The sequence below is a fragment of the Aspergillus clavatus genome, genomic scaffold (genome assembly GCF_000002715.2).
Source record: "Aspergillus clavatus NRRL 1 1099423829795 genomic scaffold, whole genome shotgun sequence".
In the NCBI taxonomy this organism is placed as follows: domain Eukaryota; kingdom Fungi; phylum Ascomycota; class Eurotiomycetes; order Eurotiales; family Aspergillaceae; genus Aspergillus; species Aspergillus clavatus.
This window is the reverse complement of record NW_001517104.1, coordinates 482504-502736: the sequence shown is the minus strand read 5'-3', so window position 1 is coordinate 502736 and position 20233 is coordinate 482504. Positions and strand designations below refer to the sequence as shown.

At 54.3% G+C, this 20233-nt stretch overlaps 6 protein-coding genes across 6 annotated transcripts, besides 6 other annotated features; 2 read left to right on the top strand and 4 right to left on the bottom strand.

Moving 5' to 3' along the window:
• Positions 1–424: 424 nt before the first annotated feature.
• ACLA_010410 (retromer subunit VPS17) lies at positions 425–2313 on the bottom strand (the record flags this gene model as incomplete). Its single annotated transcript, XM_001274040.1, has 3 exons — positions 425–1296; positions 1364–1817; positions 1879–2313. The coding sequence occupies 3 exons, from the start codon at positions 2311–2313 to the stop codon at positions 425–427; spliced, it is 1761 nt and encodes a 586-aa protein (XP_001274041.1).
• Positions 2314–2798: 485 nt separating this feature from the next.
• ACLA_010400 (mitochondrial elongation factor MEF2) lies at positions 2799–5573 on the top strand (the record flags this gene model as incomplete). Its single annotated transcript, XM_001274039.1, has 1 exon — positions 2799–5573. The coding sequence occupies one exon, from the start codon at positions 2799–2801 to the stop codon at positions 5571–5573; it is 2775 nt and encodes a 924-aa protein (XP_001274040.1).
• A 300-nt stretch (positions 5574–5873) lies between these two features.
• ACLA_010390 (GTPase-activating protein GCS1) lies at positions 5874–7415 on the bottom strand (the record flags this gene model as incomplete). Its single annotated transcript, XM_001274038.1, has 4 exons — positions 5874–6275; positions 6384–7112; positions 7216–7284; positions 7374–7415. The coding sequence occupies 4 exons, from the start codon at positions 7413–7415 to the stop codon at positions 5874–5876; spliced, it is 1242 nt and encodes a 413-aa protein (XP_001274039.1).
• Positions 7416–8411: 996 nt separating this feature from the next.
• ACLA_010380 (RNA recognition motif domain-containing protein) lies at positions 8412–9983 on the bottom strand (the record flags this gene model as incomplete). Its single annotated transcript, XM_001274037.1, has 4 exons — positions 8412–8807; positions 8872–9096; positions 9172–9475; positions 9772–9983. The coding sequence occupies 4 exons, from the start codon at positions 9981–9983 to the stop codon at positions 8412–8414; spliced, it is 1137 nt and encodes a 378-aa protein (XP_001274038.1).
• Positions 8504–8534: a microsatellite.
• Positions 9201–9236: a microsatellite.
• Positions 9984–11997: 2014 nt separating the features above from the next.
• Positions 11998–12035: a microsatellite.
• Positions 11999–12035: a microsatellite.
• A 300-nt stretch (positions 12036–12335) lies between these two features.
• Positions 12336–12359: a microsatellite.
• A 19-nt stretch (positions 12360–12378) lies between these two features.
• ACLA_010370 (uncharacterized protein) lies at positions 12379–14626 on the top strand (the record flags this gene model as incomplete). Its single annotated transcript, XM_001274036.1, has 4 exons — positions 12379–13123; positions 13206–13595; positions 13654–13728; positions 13782–14626. The coding sequence occupies 4 exons, from the start codon at positions 12379–12381 to the stop codon at positions 14624–14626; spliced, it is 2055 nt and encodes a 684-aa protein (XP_001274037.1).
• A 787-nt stretch (positions 14627–15413) lies between these two features.
• Positions 15414–15444: a microsatellite.
• A 193-nt stretch (positions 15445–15637) lies between these two features.
• On the bottom strand, positions 15638–19594 carry ACLA_010360 (GRAM and VASt domain-containing protein; the record flags this gene model as incomplete). The annotated part of the gene is made up of 3 exons (XM_001274035.1): positions 15638–16344; positions 16410–19093; positions 19161–19594. 3 exons carry the CDS (start codon positions 19592–19594, stop codon positions 15638–15640), a joined length of 3825 nt encoding a protein of 1274 aa, XP_001274036.1.
• Between the last annotated feature and the right edge of the window lie 639 nt (positions 19595–20233).

The window sequence follows — 20233 nt, the reverse complement described above, 5'->3', positions numbered from 1 at the left end:
TAGCGGTCTGGCTGAAGATCGACGGTATGGGATGGCGCGCCAGAAAGGCAAATGGGAGTGGTGGCCTTCACACTTAGCAATTAGCAATCACATCTTCAGTTCATTGTGAGTCGATCCATTTGTTGAATGTTCTCCCAACCCAACGGGATATCCCATCACCCTGATCCGGACGAAAAGGCGGAAAATAGTTTGCAGCGGAAATCGAATTGAAACGAGTCGGAGATGGTCAGAGGGTTGTGTATTTGCGATATGCTGTGGATACAGACAGAGAGGTATAGCAATGGAAGGAGGCGTAAATCATTTGCAAGCTCAAAAAAACAGAATGCGCTCTGCCGTAGGACAAAGAAAGAGGACCACAAAATGGAAAACTAGCTGTCACAGGGGAATCTCACACAACATCACGTCCGTAATCTACAGGAATCGCTCAAAAGGTGCTGGTGGCCAGTCGGCTGGCCGCGTTCTTCGCATCCAGTCGATCATCGTCATCCTCCTCCGCAATCGATCCAACGCCACTGGTCGATCGCAGTTGTCCCTTAGCGGCGGCCCCTTGTCCGTTCACCTCGTCATCCTCATCGGGCGTAGGCGCAATGAAGCTACCACTCAGACTGCGTCCAATGCTGTCACTGCGACGGGGAATGCCGCTCCACGCGTCTCCCTTGGGGCCTTGACTGGAAGCCATGTTCGGCCGTCGGATGGACGGATGAGACTCGCGTCCCAGGCGACTTAGACCGCCGGAAGAATCAATAGAACGGATATCCGGCCGAACGCTTTCTAGTGTCGCAAGGGTGCGGCGCTCCGATTCAATTTGGCGGATAGTGTATTCGCGTAGACTGTTCAACAGGTCGTTCGATGTGCGGTCAAACCAGGCACGCTTCTCCAGCAGAAGATTCGATGTGACGCGTTGTGTTTTCTTGGTCAGGTAATCTTCGTGCCCCTGGGCCTCGTCCAAGGCGTTGATGGCCTCGTCAACCTTCTCCGGCCGTACCGACGAGCTGCCCTTCAACCGGTCCGCAGCGGCACGCTTGCTGCGGGTAACTTGCTGAGCTTGGATCAGTTCACGAAGCAGGATGTGGCGGTTGGTCAATGTCTCCTTGACAATGAATGCGTCGGACGAATGATAGCTCAAAGGATCTTCCAGAGTAGTTGCCTCTGCGGTTGCCTGAACTGCGTGGTAGTCTCCCACCGTCTGGATGACTTTGCCCAACTTCTTGTAGGCATTCGCAAGACCGGGATGAGACTCTTGCACATGCATCTGCCCCAGCTTGACACCAAAATCCGTCTCGGCGAGACCAAGGCCTAAATTGAAACAAGACATAACAGTCAGTTGCAACTTCTCAGGGACCGTGGATTGGGGAAGACTCACCGCGACGGGCCTTGACCACACGGTCAACTTTGTGGCTGGTATCCATGGCCCCAAGATAAAACATCTTTACGACCGGTCGTGCATCTTGCAATTCGGGCGTATCGTCCGGGGGCGGGGCGAATTGCTTCAGGACCTTCCTTCGAACTCCTGTCGCAGGCTGCTTCATCCGGACGACAGGGCTGTAGCCAAAGTCGCTCTCCACGAACAAGACGACCTCGTCATCTTGCATCAAAACCTCGTTACTCATGACAATGTTTAGCCATCGCTGCATGGACGCCTTGACTCGGATCTCGTCCTCCTCAGTTCCAGCCCCGGCGGGGGTCAACGGCGGCGGCACGGCAGGGACGAGAACCTCTGGGTTTGCTGAAATCAAATGATCCGCCAATTTCGAGAATTCCGCATGGGTGCGTCGGACATCGCGATACTGTGTCGTTCTGAATTTGGGGACATTTGTCTAATAAGCGACGTTAACGTCGAATCATCAGGAGAGGGTTGCCATCGGTGAAACAACTTACATGAACATCAAATCGAAGTACAGGATCCTTCTTGCCCGTACGCTCTAGTCCTGTAATCTTCGCCTGGATCTTATACGCTGGGCCCGGGTGTCTGGCATTCTGTCTGGCGCCTGTCTGATACCGCGCAGGCAGTTGGGACCGAGGCTCATTGGCATATTGCGGCTGCGTAGCATATGGTGGTTGTTCAACCGCATAGTCAGGATCTCCTAGTTGTGCGCTCTGCAACCGCGCGGAGAGGTCAGGGGAGCTCGGAGCCCCATTTTCAGATGGCTTAGGACGGGAATCTTCTTCCCGGTCATGCTGCGGGGGAAGCGGCGAGGAGGGAATGTCATTGTTGCTCGATGCAGGGAAGGATGACTGAGTGGCCCGAGGAGATGCCCAGGGATCAGAGCCCGAAGGATGCTCCGGATCGTGCGATATGGCCGAGTAGTCCATGACCAGTTATGCCTTGTTCGGGGGTGGGTGTTCAGGCGTCCGATGGAACCACGTCTGCAAGGAGCTGCGGGCGCAATTTCATCAGCATTTGATACGAGCTATGAGGGAGGCGTAGACAGATCCGGGCATACCTGTAGTTTCCAGACGTTAGATCAATTGGAATATTTTGAGCGAGAAAGGACGAGAGAAAAGAGTGCAGAGCAATGGAAAGCGAGACTGTGCAGGAGGAGGAGATGAGACGGAAGAGGAGGATCTGTGGAGAGAACGAAGGTTACGTCGCTGGGGGAGGTCGACACCCGATTGGTCAGGCACCAAGAAGTCACTGACCCAGCGGGAGATAAAGATCAATAGCATCATATCATCGGTCAAACACTCTTTTGCGGATGTCTCCTTCCATGCCCTTTTTCTCACTTTATCTAAACTACGGGTAAAGGATGTGCTCTTGTAAATACCGACCTTCTAGCAATTGTTGATGAGATCTGGCCATGGTTGCAGCTCCTTTCTTACGCAGCTTTCCCCAGGCGCGGCCTTTTGGTGCCAGAGCTCTTAATGCTGCTAGACACCTGGGATTGGGTTCGAGACAACCCCGAAACTCCAACAGAATCTGTCTCTTCCAGGATCATGGCCAATTGAAAATTTTCTCCACGTCTACGGTTAGATGGCAGGAGAAGATACTTGACCGAACCAGGAACATCGGTATCATCGCCCACATCGATGCGGGCAAGACAACCACCACCGAGCGCATGCTCTATTACAGTGGCTTCACGAGGAGGATCGGCGACGTAGACGAGGGCTCTACGGTCACGGACTTTCTACCTGCTGAGCGTGCGCGAGGAATTACCATTCAATCGGCGGCCATTACGTTCCACTGGCCGCCGACTGCTGGGGATGAGCAGGCTGCAAGCCAGCAGGAAGTGCAAAGTCCCAGGTCTGCAGCATCACATACCATGAATTTAATCGACACACCGGGGCATGCGGATTTTACGTTTGAAGTTCTGCGATCCCTGCGTATTCTGGATGGTGCAGTGTGTATCTTAGATGGGGTTGCGGGCGTTGAGGCACAGACGGAGCAAGTCTGGCACCAGGCCAGCACGTATCGCATACCGCGAATTATCTATGTCAACAAGCTTGATAGAGACGGTGCTGCCTTTGGACGCACGGTCCGAGAGGTAGGCTCCCGACTGAGAGCCTTCCCTGCGGTGTGCCAGATTCCGTGGTTCGAAGGCGGGAATGGCCGCTTTGTTGGTGTTGCGGATGCTATTAATCTACAGGGTCTAAGATGGCAAGAAGGAGACGGCAAGGTAGTGAAGATGCTGAGCCTGGAGCAGCTGGACGCCGAGGAAGCCCAGCTAGGGAAGGAGCTACGACGTGCCCGGATTGCGCTCGTGGAATTGCTCAGCGAGCATGACGAGACGATGGTGGAGAAGTTCTTGGAATACGATGAGGACCATCTTGCGGTCCCTCCCCACGACATTATCGAGAGCTTACGCCGCTGTCTTCTCGAAGAGCAAAGCAGCAATATTGTTCCGGTGTTTGCAGGCGCGAGCTTTCGGAATATTGGCGTCCAGCCTCTGCTCGATGCGGTGGTGAACCTCCTTCCCAGCCCTCCCGAGGCCCCAGACCCGGAAGTGAGCATCGGCGGTGTCAGAGGGGGTCTTCAGCGCCTGCTTTCTGGTGATCTCCTTGTAGAGCAGAAGGAGCAGGCTGCGTTGTCAAAGGGCAAGCACAAGAAGAAATCCACCGCACACGCCGACTCCCGCAATGTGATGAAGAATCTACAAGGCTGCGCTCTAGCCTTCAAGGTGGTCAACGACCCTAAGCGAGGAGTCCTAGTGTATGTCCGTGTGTACTCCGGGTCTCTGGACCGAAACAGCATTCTGTTCAATACCAATCTGCATGTCTCCGAGCGGGCGCCGCGCCTGCTCAAGATGTACGCCAACGACGCGGTGGAAGTAGACTCGATTCCGGAGGGACATATCGGCGTCGTGGTGGGCCTCAAGCACGCCCGTACCGGCGACACACTCGTCTCGTACGCGGGCAACAAAGTGACGCCGCCTGAACCACTCGATACCCTCCAGCTGCGGCCTATCGACGTACCGCCTCCCGTCTTCTTCGCCGGCGTCGAGCCGCACAGCCTCAGCGAGGAGAAGAAGCTGCAGGAGTCTCTCGCGCTCCTCCTACGGGAAGACCCTAGTCTCCATGTGACCGTTGACGAGGACTCTGGGCAGACTCTCCTGAGCGGCATGGGCGAGCTCCATCTGGAGATTGCGCGCGATCGCCTGATCAACGACCTCAAGGCCAAAGCCTCCATGGGCCGCATTGAGATCGGCTACCGCGAGACCCCGCTCGGCGCCTCCCCCGCCATCACCAAGATCTTCGACAAGGAGATCGCCGGCCGCAAGGGCAAAGCTGGCTGCACGGTCACAGTAGAGCCTTTCAACGCGGACACCGCGAGCGCACCCGACCCTAGCGCGCTCTCCGTCACAACCCACGACGGCAACCAGATCATCATCCTCGCCCCGAGCCTCCAGGTCGAGCAAACCAAGAAAGGCACCGAGGAAAGCCCCCTCCTGCCCCCGGGCCTCGATATGCCCGCCCTCCGCTCAGCCCTCCACAACGGCTGCCTCGCGGCCCTCGCCCGCGGCCCCCAGTTCACCTTCCCCATGCACAACACCCGCGTCACTCTTACCCTCGACCCAGCCACCCACCTCTTCGGAACAGACACCACGCCCTCCGCTCTCTCCGCCGCAGCCCGCCTCGCCACCTCCGCCGCGCTCCGCGACCTCGTGAACCCCGCCGCATCCGCGACCCCATCCGCCGGCACCGCGCTCATGGAACCCGTCATGAACGTCATCATCAGCATCGACGAAGCCAGCCTCGGCGCCGTGGTCCACGACATCTCCGCCGCCCGCGGCGGCCACATCGTCTCCCTCGACGACGCGGCCCCGCTCCCCTCCACCGACCTGGCCTCCTCGCCCACCGCCCCCGAGGACCTCCCCGCCATCGACACCAGCCGCATCTACGCGCCCCCGGACCCCTTCGAGACGCCCTCCGTCGGCGCCGCGATGCCCGTCTCCGCAGTCCGCCCGCGCACCATCACTGCTAAGGTCCCGCTGAAGGAAATGGTCGGGTATCTCAAGCATCTGCGCAGTCTGAGCGCGGGACGAGGCACGTTCGTCATGAGCGTGGATCGGTTCGAGGTCATGAGTGCGCCGCGGCAGAAGGCCGTGCTGGCGGAGTTGAGAGGGGATTATTACTAAACCCAGAGTCTCCGCTGCTCCTCTGCTCTTTCTACGCGAGTATGGAGGTATGAGAACGAAGGGGAAAAGTCATGTATAGTATCATATCGGATCATATCCAAGAAAGGCAAAAATGTACATTAGTTCTGAAATAGCAACGAAGCATAGCGCCCCCACCCTTCAACAACAATAAGCATTTGGTATTCTAAATCGCACGCGGCACGGCATAGCAAACACTCAAGCATAAAAGCAGAGAACAACACATCACAGGACTTCAAGAAATGTCCTCAAGCCGATTAACCCACCAACCTAACCCTCACCCTACCAATTATCATCCCACCCGCCTTCATCATGCCCCTTCTTCCCACCCGCCGCGCCTGTCCCCGTCGCCGCACCGCCTCCAGACCCAGGCCCCGACCCTGAACCAACCCCAGCAGCCGAACCACCCTGCCCGCCAGGCCGGATGGCTGTCGTCCCGATCGCGCTCGACCGCGACGTATTCCGCCGATGGGGGGTGTCCTGCTCGCCGAGCGTCGAGAAATCATCCCAGAAGTCCTTGCGCTCGGGTTCCTGGCGGCGCCGCGCTGCCGCCGCGGCACCTTCGTCGGGGCCCTCGACGAAGCGCGAGAAGTGGCCCGCGGCGCCGCGCGCACCGGTCTGGATGTTCTGGCCGAGCTGGGTGGCCTGCACGCGGGCTTGTGCGGCAAAGTCGGATTCAGCTATCTATAAGAAGCAAGTTAGTTGATCGTCGCTCGGTCTGCTTTTGGTCTTTGAGAATTTTTTCGTGTGGAAAAGGCAGCGGGGACAAAAAGGGAGGCGGGGAGGGGTTACCGTCTTCGCTGTCGGCTGGATGTACATATCATTCACCGTCTTGGCACTCTTGCCCACCGCCGTCGTAAACCATCCGAACCCCTTTGTCAGCGCGCCCACGGGATCTTTCTGGAAATCATCTAGTCCGGGAACGCCGGCGCGCGCGGGGCCCTTGTTCGCCGGCGCGGGAGGCAGCCCGCCTCCGAAGCCAGTGAATTTCCCGCCCTGCGAAGGCGGCAGGGAGGCGGAGCGCGATGCGTTCTCGGAGCCCAGCTTGGCGAAGTACGCCTCGTTGCGCTCCTTCTTCGTGGCGGCGGCGGTGCCCTCGATGCCGTCGTGGGAGGCCGGGGAGCCGGCGCCGTGGCCGGGGCGAAGACCCGTGTTGGTGAGCGGCGTGTTGGACCGCGAGGCGGCGGCGGGCTGCGCTGCGGGTTTGGGCTTGGGTTGTCCTGGGACGTAGTCGCGGCCTTCGGCTTTGGCGGCGAGGCGCTCCTTCCACTCCTCGCCGACCTCGCCCTCGTAGCGTTCCTTGATAGTGGAGTCCTCGAAGGTCCGGCCTTCGGACTGCGTGATCGGGTGATCGTCGTAGAATGTCTTCCAGGGGTCGTTGCCTCCGTTCTCCATGCGGAGGATCTCGGAGGTCTTGAACGCGTCCATGGTGATGGAGCGTACGAAGGAGATGTGCACGCCTAATCCGCGATGCGTGCCAGCGCAGTTGAGGCAGATGAAGGTTCCGAATTTAGGTGACGCCTAGAGAGATATGCATGGATCGCAAAGAGTCAGGCTGGCATGAATATGATGAGACGGCTTGCGACCATTGTTCGTGGGGGGGGGGAGTCAACACTGAACGAACCCATTGAGGCGACGGTGCACCGCAGTCGCAACATCTGTCGTTTCCATTGGTCCTGGAGATCTGAAGCAACTGAGCAGTAAAGAACGCGAATTAGTTTAAGATCAACGCATTTGGCGATAGGACACATTAAGTCTAGGCAAACAGACGCACACACATACCTTGGCCTTCGTCTCGGGGTCGACCTCCCACAATCGAGACATGTCGACTGTTGTATGGGATAATTTAAGTAAGAAGCGACGCAGATGTAGAGAAATCGAGGAGAGAGAAAGACAGCGATCTCCCAACCCCTATGGCGCGCTTGGTGTAGTCGAGGTGAAGGCTGCAGTGTGGCCAGTCCAGTCCAACTTATTGGCGGAGTTCGCCCCTCCACAAAGCGATTGTGGCCACAGATGCAAGAACGAAGCACAGTGAATTTTTCCAAGAAAGGCACAATCAAGCAGGAGAAGAATTGCAGGTCGAATGGAGCGAGGAAGAGAGCATCGTAATTGTTCGACACTACCGATCAATGCTTTGAATTTCGAGCTGGCTGTGGAGCATCGTAGCTACAATGACGGCAAGGGGAGTTCTTCCATGGCACCAGAAATAAAATGAAATATGATTATGCGGATTAAATTATTATGAGGACAGCCTGAGCCAGACCAGTTAGACAAGTCAGACGAGTCCGAGATACACAGAAGATCAAGAAATCAAGAGTGAGAGCAAGTTCGTCTACAGCAGGACCATCGTGACACTTCAAGGCCAGCCTTGCGGCATATTTCATAAGCTAAATGGTGGCTAAGATACAATACAGCGAATAAAGGCAAGATTCGTTAAAAGGTCCAGTCTCTCGTCGCCACGAGATCCGTCTCCGTAGGTCATCTCTCCAGCTGGGATGTTTTGCGTGGGCAATCCCATATAGAAAAAAGGAAAAACATCATCATCACTCTTCGCAGCAACCCCTGTTCAGGCCAGATCCAACATAAAGAATATCCACAGCTTTTCTCCGCGGTTCGCGGGATCAAAGGAAAAGAGAACTTCTCGTAAAAGGCATCCTCACGATGCTTACCTATGAATATAAACATCCATGCACAACGGCCATCACCAACCATCTACCCTCCCACATCATTCAATCCGACTGGCGTGCTACAGTTGGAGAATGGAAGCAAGAGGAAGACGGAAAAAAAAACACGTTCTGGACTGGAACGATCTTGTCATATTTAAGCAGCAGCGGGGGCAGCGTTCTCCTTCTCCGCGGCGGCGGGAGCGGCAGCAGGAGTCTCGGTGGCAGCGGTAGTAGGGGCATCCGCCTCAGCAGCGGCCGCAGGAGCAGCAGCAGCAGCCTCAGTGTGCTCGCTAGGGGAAAGAGGCTCATCTTCCTTGCCAGGGCTGTCGATGGCAACCTTGACGGCGATCTCACGGCCTTCAATCTCCTTACCGTTCATCTCCTGAACGGCCTTCTCCTGGAGCTCCTCAGAACCAAGGGTGACGAAACCGAAACCACGGCCCTTGCGACGCTCGTTGCGGGCCTGAAGCTTCTTGATCATGAAACGAGGGATGGGGCGCAGGGCAATCTTGGCGGACACGGGCTGGTAGTCGGCAAAGATCTCCTTGAGCTATAATCAAAGGCGTGTTAGTATCCTGTTCAAGTGGCAGCAGTAGATTCTTTTCATGTCGTACCTTATCCTCGGTCAGATCGTAGGGCAGGTTAGCCACCATGACCTTGGTCTTGGAAGGAATGCCATCCTCGGGGGGACCACGCTGCTTCTGAGGACGAGGGGCACGAGGCTTGCCGGCCTGCTTAGCGGACTCGGGGGCAGCGGCATCGGCCTCGTTGGTGATCTCAGTCAAGGGATCAACCTGGCCGGGAACGTTCACAGGGACCTCGGTGGTGGCAGGACCGCTCTGCGATTGGTTCTGAAGTCCGATGTCAGCAAAGTCGAATCAACATGAACCTTCCGGGGGGGTGGGGCAACTTACGCGACCTCCACGACCGAAACGGCCTCCACGGCCACGGCCGCGACCGCGGCCACGGGCACGACCGCCAACCCTCTTGCGGCCTTCTGTGCCACTGGCGCCCTCACCGCCACTTGCAGCACCCTCCGCCTTCGCCTCGGCGGGCTCTGGCTTGCGGGCCAACTGAACCGAAACCTTGCGCTGGAGGATCTCCTTGCCGGAGAGCTCCTCGATAGCAGCGGTGGCCTCAAGAGCAGTGGCGAGGTCCACAAACGCATAGCCAACAGGGCGGTTAGTGCGGGGATTCACAGGAATGGAGGTGCTTTCACTATGAAAAGACGCCATGAGTCAGCCAAAGGAGTTTTGGGAGAGAAATCGACTGATGTCAAAGGGTAGGGAGAGAGAAATTGAGTCAGAAACAATTTCTCCCATCATCAACCATTTGCCATGGACACAGTAAGTGGTGGGAGATTTGTTTGTGACACACGTGGCGGCAATTACCCCAACGGTTGCATGACAGGTAGGTTTCCGTTCCCGCAGCTACCAGTAGGCCCGAGGACAAGAAGCCAAGAAACCCCCCCGAGGGAAAATGAGCACACGGGTCCGGAAAGGGCAGCGACTTACATCGTGTAGCTCTGGAAGAACTCCTTGAGCTCCCCCTCAGTGGTCGCATACGCGAGGTTCCCAATATACAGCCGACGACCCTCATCGGCACTGGCCGCCGCAGCATCGGTGGTGGGCTGGGCAGCAGCAGGTGCAGGCGCAGTACCGTTGGTGGCCTCATTGGCAGTGGTAGGGGCCTGGTTGTCGGCTTTGTTCTCGACGGCAGTAGACATCTTGATGGCTGAGGACACAAAAAAGGTTTTCAAATTGATCGGGATCGGTTTGAGCGGTATGCGGTCAGATGTGTCACGGACTCAGGAGAGCTTTAGGCCTGCCTGTTCGGAAGATTGAATACGTTGATTGACTTGACTTGTGGGATAAACTTGTAGAGGGGGGAGGAAAGGGTAGCTTGGTGCCCTAGATACAGAGAGTTGGAGGGAAAATCCTGAGATTGATCACAATGGTAGATTTGCCTTGGGAGGGAGGGGGGGAAGAAGAAAGAGAAGAGGGAAGAATGGGACGTCGAGACGGAGAAAGGAGAAGATGAGAGAAAAAGGGCAGGCAGCGAAGAGTGGCACGCTAGGCGGTTTCGGGTAGTTTGATGCCTGAGGATGATGGGTTGATACGGTACTGGTACTGTCATGCCCCGCTGTAGCTGACGGAAGGCCCAAAGTCTTTCCAAGGGCGTTCTCGCGGGGCGGTGAGCCCTGAGTCCTAGGCGGTTGGCCCCTAAGCTTGGGCACTGGATCCCCCTAACCCTTAGGGGATGGAGGGGGGGGGCCGCCGTCGCCTAGCGTTTCTGGACTTTTGGGGCCCTCGTAGTGAACAACCTGGCCTGGCCAGTAATTAATTACCCTAGACCGCTGGAGTTCTGGAGTCTGGATGGGATATTGACATCACTGCTATCCACTCTAGCTGATTTAGCCCTCTTTAGCGTTCCACATCTCGAAGCAATTATTTATGGACTGGTTCGGGTTCGATAACCAATTGTTGTCCGACTCAGGCCAGGTGTGCCCCTCTGGTGTGGTACAACGTGTGTTGAGAACAGTTTTCTTTCCATCTTGCTCAAGAAAATGGCTGCGACTGATAGACAGTTGACATATTGGAAATTCGACCTGGTTACTCCTGTGGTTGAAATACAGAGGTCGTCATGGTGGATGTTCCGGGTTTCCATTGGCACCCAACACAACTTCAGCTTTATTCGCTGTTGCATGGTCATCCATCATCACCCTGTGTACTCTGTACTGTTATGTTAAGTGTCTGTGATCAGAGATGATAGAGCCCTCATAAGGGATGATTCTTCCTGCTTCAGCCTGCTTGTTGCTTAGGCTCTTTTCATCTGAGATGTCAAACCCAAACTCACTGCAACCATTATTATCTGACCTCGTATTGCTGTGAACTATGAAGCTGCTGGAAGCCTCGAACTCATAGTCCTAGGACTCTAGGTCTGGAGTGCGAGATCCCTGGTCCCGCGATATCACCACGCCTTTGAGTCCAGCTTCAACCGGTAATGCATCGCGAGCTGCATTGGGAGCGGGAAGCTTTTTTTTGGCTGCTCTTTCGCGATCGAGGAAGATATTGTACGGCTTTTTGCCGTCCGATGAGGGGGTGGGCGGCATTCCAACTTCAACCGCATATTATTATTGCCAATAGCTGGTACAAGCCCGAGTCTTGACAAGTCCTGCGCCCAATGAGGCCCAGAAATATGGTGTTGCTATAGGTTTTGCATTAATATATGTGTTCATTCGATGTTGACTTGTACCATGAATGCTTGGGATTCAGATGCTGGGGTTGAGCCAGCAAGCCATGTATCAGGATAGCAATGTTGCAGACTGAGCAACCATGTCCCTTGGCAAAGTGAAGTTGATGTAGTGAGGATCGCCATGTCGATAAGAAGTTGATAAACAGGTCAGTTGCCAACTTGTTGGATGGGTTGGGTGACAGAAAGGTTTAGATATCGACGATAAGTTGGCCTCAGGCATCCGGATCAGCCTTACTAGTACTCCAATTCTTAGTGCCGATCGCCGTTCCACATAGAAATTAGAAAGAAGTCGATTAGTATTATATTATCATTTATTATTATTAGTGAAGTCGTAGTAAGTACTCCGTAACTAAGGAGTAAGGAGTCAGGACTGAGTAGTTAGTAGTTAAGTACTGCTACGTCAACGCCTCTGTCAAGTTGTCAACCTGATAGACTGACTGAGTGTTGTCCCTCCGACATAACCAACAGATATTGGTGGCCCTCCACTTCTTCTTCTTCTTCTTCTTCTTCTTCTTCTGTCTTCCTAGTTAACTAGTCCATAGAACTACATAGTACTACCTCTTTTAGTAAAATGCAGCGCGTGCCTGTGGCTGATGGCATTTTGATACGAGATTGATAAGCCCAGAATTAGTGATTAGTCAATCACTACTCATCTCCCATTTGTTCCACTTCTTTTGGCGACTTTCACTACCTAGGTACTACTACTACATAGTAGTACCAACTTTTGCCTTTGCCTTCTATCTATTTTTTTTTTCCCTTTCTTGTTTTTTCCCCTCCCTTTTCTTTTCCTCCTCTTCCTCTGATTTGAAGCTGGACTTTCGCTCCTTCTTGTCCTTCTTGTCCTTCTCGACCTACTTCCGCCCCCAATGGATCGCATCGAGCCTGTGGACGGCTCTCTCGATCCCTCGGAGGGCCAGCGTCCATCTTCTGCCCACCTTTCGACACCTGAGGCTCCAGCTGCACCAACGTCATATCTCCGACCACGAGCCCCGTCCCTCCGCCCACGCCGTCCAAGTATCCGCATTCAACGTCCACCATCGTTCAGCGGTTTGAATCTACAAGGACAGCGAAATGTTGGCTCCACGAGCAATTTGATCTCGAACTTCGATAACAATGCACAAAAACCTCGCCGGAAATCCAATTTTGGTGGATCGGAGGCGGCTGGGAATGTTCAAAATGAGCAGACCGGTGGTGGTGCAGACAGTGACGGCGACGCTGCCTGGCAGGGTCGTCGGCGCAGCAGCTCTGAACCTCGTCCTGGCCACTGGTCGCGCCCCGATCCCTTTGGTCCCCCACGAGTGGTGATCGGTGATCAGACGAACGCCATGCCCATGTACTCGTTGAAGGAGGAGTCTTCCAGCCCTCAGAGCCCGGTCGCCGAAATATCATCCTCACAGCCCTTTGTCACGGAACAGTTGTTGCAGCCCACTCCGCCGATGGCCCCACGGCCAGGCAATCGGAATATGTTGCGTCGAACCAGCGAGGCGGCCCTCAATCGCTTCTCTCGGAATCGTGCGTCAACTGTCAATGGGACAATGTCTGTCACGCCGCCTCCGAACCCGGATGCCACGGAATACCGGTCTCAAATTGTGGATGTGCTGGATGTTATCGGTGAGTAGTTTTGCCTAGCAACCCTAGATCAATCCTAGAGAAATCCATTTGGACATACTGCTAATACCAAACCCCCCCAAAGACCCCGAAGTATCAGCTCTATCCACCCTCACAAACGTGCAAAACTCCCTCTTTATTCCCAATCTGGGTACGTGGGTAAACCGTATGCCGACATATACGCTCTCACCTCCTCGGCCTCGTGATCAGGACTCTAGCGAAACAGAAAGCGATGAATCGACAGACGCGGAAAAGAAAGGAAGTCGTCCAACCCTACAGCCATCTGCCAGTCTTTCCTCTGTCCTTGACGAAAGCCCCGAGCGCCGGTTTGCCGTTCTGCCCGAAGAGATGACCTTGGAAGGATGGACTAAGGAAGAGGTGGAGGAACTGAATGACCGTGTCAGGCACATGTTACATTCGCGCCGTTCTGCCTTCAAGCGGGCCATGGTAGGGTTTGGGAAATATGTATCCAAACGTAAGTTGGGGATATACTATGTTCAACGAACTGTGCAACTGACGGCTGGAATGCACAGCTCTCGGTTTTCTGGTCACTCTCTACGCGACCCTGATTACCCTGTTTGGCCTTGCCTGGGTACTTTTCCTTATCGGTATGTGCCCACACACCTTTGTTGACAAGCTTCCTGGTGCTAAGATAAACCAGGCTGGATCAATGTGGGCGGGAAACAGCTCTATGTCATTAACGTCATCGACAACGTCCTCGTGGCTCTCTTCGCCATCATGGGTGACGGGCTGGCTCCCTTCCGCGCCGTCGATACCTACCACATGATCTTCATCGCCCGCTACACCTTTTTGACCTGGAAGATCCGCCAGAAGCGCGCCCTCCCCGCTCTCAAAGACAAGAACGACCTGCCTGCCCGCCCCGAGGCCGCAGTCGACGTCGAATACGGCAACACCCCCTTCGGCGAGGAGCACGAGTTCTCCGTCCTCAATTGCGCCCAGCAGCTCAAGCTCATCCACCATCAGGAAAAGTTCGCCAAATCCCACACGTTTTACAAACCCCACGAAACCCCCACCCACCACGCCTTCCCGCTCCGCCTCCTCGTCGCCATCGTCGTTCTCCTCGACTGCCACTCTCTTTTCCAGATCGCCCTCGGCGCCTGCACCTGGGGCATCAGCTACCACGTCCGTCCCTTCGCCCTCACCACCGTCATCCTGTGCTGCTCACTCACCTGCAACATCACCGGCGGCATCCTCATCATGATCGGCGACCGCCGCACCCGCAAGAAGGACGTCGTCGAGCGCCTCTTCCGCCAGCAGCTCACCGAACAGGCCGTCAAGAAGATGCAGAAGAAGAAGCGCAAGGAGGAGGAGCGCAAGTCCATGGACCAGGAGCGCAAGTCCTTCGATTTCCGCAAATCCTTCGATCAGTCCCGCAGGTCACTCGACCTGCGCAAATCCATGGACCAGTCGCGCCGTCCCCTGGATCACTCGCGGTCGCCTTCATCGAGCGATCCCACACACCCGGGCCCGTACCAGGGCACCTGATTCAACCCTCCCCTTCCTCTTCCCCAATCCACCTTGATATCCGCATCTATAGCACGCCTTAATCCACGACTGCCACGAACGAACCTACCCTGTCCCCATCTACTTCACTAAGATACTTCGACTGTGTCTCTACCCCCTGTACTTTGATATATCGGATACCTTTTCCGCTACGTTATAATCTAGCTTCTGCGTGTTTCCCTACCTAGCGTTCTATTTCTATACAGATATCTTATCTTGTTGGGGTGTATCCTGGGTCTATTGCTATGTTTGGTCCTTGGATTCTGGGTTTTTTAATTTTGGTTCAGAAGCATGTGAGCCTTTTCATTCTATTCATAGCGTTCCATCTTGGAATATACTATGGCTTTCTACAATCATAATCGATGCAGTGTGTGTAACATGCTGTGATATCTATATCTACGTGAAATGCATTCATAGGGTGGCTAGTAGATCTACTCGGCGATTGTACTCGGTAAGTGAGGTAACCTCTTTTTACGGAGGTCTTCTTTCTATGCACTGAGTGAGATGAGGGGTTTATGCTATACAGGTTCAAAAAGAAAAAACCAAGGTCCGAAACAACAGCAAGAGTGGAAGGAGATATACGGGTCTTATAGACATGCAGTTGGCGCTCATGTACAGGATATCCAGGTGCCAAAAGAGACCTCATCGAAGGCCTGCAAAACCATTATACACAGATATGAGAATGAAACAGAAAAAAAGGTAAGCTGAGAGCCTCGCCCTTCAGAACCGGACATACCAATCGCTGATCGCTGTCAAACATGGATTGAACAAAAAAAAAAAGGAAGAAAGAAAGAAAGAAAAATGAAGGTCGAGATCACCATTTGTGGACAAAAAACCCGCCCGAGGAGGTCCAGAAAGTAAAGAGAGGGAAAGGAAAATGTCAAGTGAGTGATACGTCAATATCTCAGGTGTGTGTATGAGAACGACGAAGTATTGGGTTCTGCTCTCCTGGAGAGCACACTTAAAGAGGAAAGTCCTGCACACAGAGCCCATTCACAGCTCTTGGTGAAGCGTCTTGGTGTCAGCAACGATTTGCGAGTCCCGTCGGTTCAGAATCCCTTCAAGGGTGTCCAGGCGCTCGCGAGTCGTCTTGATCGCATGATTCATCTCACGATCGGACATCTTCTCGTCGCGGAGCTTGTTGCGGAACTGCTGCGACGTCTGACGCATCTGAGACTCGGGTGCTTTACTGGCCACGGGAAAGGCCCTACCATCCATACCTACACGGTCTTCTAACCAGCTCCAAAGTTCGCTCTCCTCCCTTCGCCACATCTCCTCGTAAGCCGCCAGGCGTTGAGGTAACGAATAACCGGGACAGCCTATATCATGCGATCCTCGTGATGGCTGCGATGGGGTTCGGAAGAAGACCATGAAGAGCAGAATGCCAATGACGACAACAGCAATATTACCATTCCAAAGTGGCTGGAGAATATCTGCAACAGGGCCAAGCACCCCATGAACCGGCTCCAGAATTCCCCATGATTTGGCCTGCGCCGCACTGGCATTCTGAGAGGCCTTGGCAGCTGCAGAAGCCGCGTCGTCTGAGGCGGAATCGGTCTTCTTGCGTTTACCTTTTCCTTTACTTCCGGCCTTGGTGGCGCCCGCGCCACGGCCACGAGAGGTAACAGCGGCTTTCAGAGCAGCAACAAGCTCGTTCCCAAATGTGGTTTGGCCATCTATAGCGCCCTTCTCAATAGGACCTATCTCTTGTCAGCACGAACACTTGATCTTTTTGAGTTGGAGCTTCTTGGGAAGGCATTCTTGCCTTTCAGCCAACTCTTGCCTGACCACTCAATGGTGCAAGTCATCAAAAATCGCGTCTGGTTTCCCGAAGCCCATGTGAAGAGATATTTGGTTTTGGTGCAGAAGACATTTCCACTAGGGACATCAGGAGTCTGAGTCGATAGTGTCACCAGCACAGCCTTCTCCAGGTCCAAGAAATCTAAGGTTTCAGTGCTGATGCACTTGGTTTGCTTGGGGCCAATGGAACCATTGAGCGGTTTGATGTATGAGTAGTTTCGCGTTTTACTATCATTGGTAAGGCCTTTCTTGTCACTTTCAAACTGAAGCTCTCCGGATTTCTGGTTTTCAACGAGGAACTTGGGGATGAAAGCCCCCGAGGCCGGTCCAAAGACATAGGAGTAGACTTTACCAAGCGGGGCAGGGATGACTTCGTCTTTGATGAGTTTATCGTACTGCCCATTGGGTTCGGTGTATTCCGTTGGTGCGTGAGTTGCCGGTCCAGGGAAATCCGCATCTGCCTCACCATTTGGAGCCAACTTGCTCGTTTTCGACTCGCCGTTGGAATTGACCGCCGGTGCCGGTGCCATACCGTTAGCAGGCGAGAGAACCCCGGATGCTTGTCGACTCAGCCCTTTAGTCGGGAGTGATCTTTCACTTGCATTCGCGCTGGCTCCTCCGGCCCCGAAGACACTATCAGCATTGTCGCCATCCTCATCTTCGTCGTAGATTTCGTCTTCATCATCGTCATCACTTTCAACTTCGCTCTCGCCAGCCTTTTCGGTCTTGTCACCGGTTCCGTGTGCTACTCTGGTTCCATTCACGGAGCTCTTAAGAGCGGGGTGGTTGATCTTCCAAATGTTCACCATCAGATCGTACGTGGACTCTCGACTCAACAAACTTCTGAATGTGTGGCGAGCGTGTAATGTTTGGATGGCTATCGCGTTCGGAAACACCATTGCGGTCGATTCTTTTTCGATAGCAACGATTTCGTCAAAGCTGATAACGAGAGTGGTGACCCATCCTAAGATATTGCTCGAGAAGCAGATGTGGCCCTCAGAGATATAGATACGACCCGCCAGAATGATCTCTCTCTGCAAGGCGCAGCTATAATCTTCGATTAGATAGTCATCTTCGGGAACGCTTCGGAAAAGTTGGTGGAATTCCCGATTTCTCTTTTTGCTTGCTACAGCAAAGCCTGTCAGACGAGGCACACTTGCGTTAGCCCCCGGGGCCCCCAAAGTAATTGCACTCGCACCAAGGGCGCCAGCAGTTGATGTAGTCGCTCCGGAAGAGCCCCGATGACGCCGTTGTGCCAGCCGACTACGCACGCTCCCACTCCGGTAAGGTCGAGTACCAGTTTCTCCATCATGGATACTGCCACTGGGAGGGGTCTGGTCCCCTGTGCCCTCTCCGCGCGAAAGTGAAATACTAGATTGTAACTCGAGGGCTTCGTCGGACGGCTGGATGGTAGGTTGCTCAGAGGTCTGTTCGTACGCCATATGAACTGCACGTGCAGCGTGACGGTCTTCGAGCCTCGCTGCTTCCAAATCCCGCAAGTATGCGGCACGTTTCTCAGGTGGGATATCAGGCTTCGTGATCACTACCCCGTCAGGCGTCGAAACGGCGTCTCCAGGTGCTGCATCGATATCTAGGTGGCTGAAGTTCAAATCTCCGGAACCTAACGTATCAATAGCCGACGGCTTTCTCTGCCCGACCGGTCTCTCCTCCGCCAACCTTGATTCATTCGACTCTTCTGCAGTCCCGTTAGGATGTGAGCCTTCGGGCCCTGGATTCTCGGGTTGCGTCGCAGTGCGTCCCTTGGTCTGTGGGTTGAGGCTGCTGCTCAGTGTCGATGCCGCATTCTGCGCCGCGGAGAAGACAGAGGAGAAGAAACCGGTCTGCTGATTATTGGAGGGGGGTCTCGAAGCCGGTTTGGTTTCTTCGATAGTGGGACTCAAGGCGGAGATTGAGTTTGAGAGTTTACTAGGCTTGTGAGAGGCGGAGGAGGCGGAACGTACGCGCCGATGCGAGATCATGTTTCCAGACGGGCTTACGATGACACCCGACGGCATGTCTCTGGACTTTACCGACTCCGGGGACTCGGTCATATCGGGAGAAGAAAATAATTTTGGAAACTCAGATCGAGCATTAGTTGGAGTCGGAGGGGTCACTGTGGTATGCGGAGCAGGTATAGCGGTATGCGGAGGTGTTCTTGGCGGATTTGGACGGTCGGAGATGTTGAGAGGCTTGTCCTCGGCGACATTGGTAAGAATTGGAGCCAGGGCCGCAGGGGGTTCTGCGGCCATGGTTTGGCTTCGTTTTGACGAAAGACTGTTTCTTCTGCTCAGTAGACCGCCGCTCTTTTTGCTGTCGCCTGAGGTAGAAGATGCCCGCTCCCGGTTGGAATCCTTCTTCTCGTTATTGCCGCCAAACGCATTCTTTAATCGACGACCTGGAGAGACACTGCGCTTTTTACTGCCGCGTTCCTCTGGAATACTCAACATGGGCCCCGAAGAGGTAGCAGGCCTGGAGAGTTCTGTATCCGCGAAGGATTCCGAGGCTGTGGCGCTTGGACCGCTTACAGCAGACTCAACGTCCGCCTGCATGTCTTCAATGTCATTCGGATCTATCGATGTCGTTTTGATCAAAGGAGAGGAGGAAGTGTAAAAGCCGGTGTGGGAGTTTCTGGTAGTGAGAGGGGGCGTCCTGCAGAGGAAACGGAGAACGTCAGCAAACGCTACGCTAGTACAGGCTGCAATGCGGCACAGCTTACCGGTCAGGCTCAGAATCATCGGTTAAGAGAGTCATAGTATCGCTTGCCGGGTGGGAATTTTCGTTCGCCAACAATGTCCCATCGCGAGATTCATTTGATGGACCTCGATGTAACCTGTCAGTGTCATTCTCGGAGACGAGTGCTGACGACAACTCCTCGGCCTGCTTCTGCTCCTTCTCCTTCTTTCGTCTCCGTCGGGCGTTGAGCAACTTGGAGAATCCACTGGGACCTGCCTTGGTAGATTCGGCTGCTTCGCTGGCTTGCGATTTAGGTCTATCTGAGCCGGACGATATCGACGCCCGTCCATTGCTGCGACTAGAACTCCACATGGTCTCGAGGTCGGCAGGTGTGGTCCAGGTTCGATTGGATTTACTGAACCCCTGAGGTTCCGACTGAGGAACCGGAGGGGGCTCCGGAATCGCGGGTTCGTCCATGGGGGATATATGGAATGCAAGAAGGGGAAGAAGGTAACGAGAGGAATGTTATTCGAAAGTCATTCAGCGATAGGGGCGATAACCGAAAGGAGCAAATTCCAGCAGGCGTTATGGCTACTCCTATACAACCAGGGGATCTGAAACACTTCTGATTTCTAGTTCGTGAGCATGGCAAGATTGAGTTACAGTGCTCTTCTTCCCAAAGCGTCCATCTAGGACCAGTCGTACTAATGTGGGAGATTCAGATTGAACAATCACGGGGAAGAGGGGGGGGAAGAAAGATGCTGAGGAGATGCGGCAATATAAATCCGCAATCCCAGCAGCATGGCTTGACTGAATCTTGAGCTGGAGAAGCCTCTTTCTTTCCTCTGCACAGATCTGGAGCCGAACCGTGGAGATAAAAAAAGAAAGAAGAAAAGAGATGTATAAGAAAGAAAGACAGACTTGGAGCAGAAGCTGGAGAAGTTGCAGGAGGGAAAATGACGACGACAGCGGACGACTTTCACCTCCGCAACAGTACGGGATACCGTAATACGAGGAGATACGAAACAAAATTTAAGGGGCAACAGTCCGTATTACCATGTACCAGTATCAATCGATAAGTGCAATACGGAATACATCCTGGTATTATTACCGTAT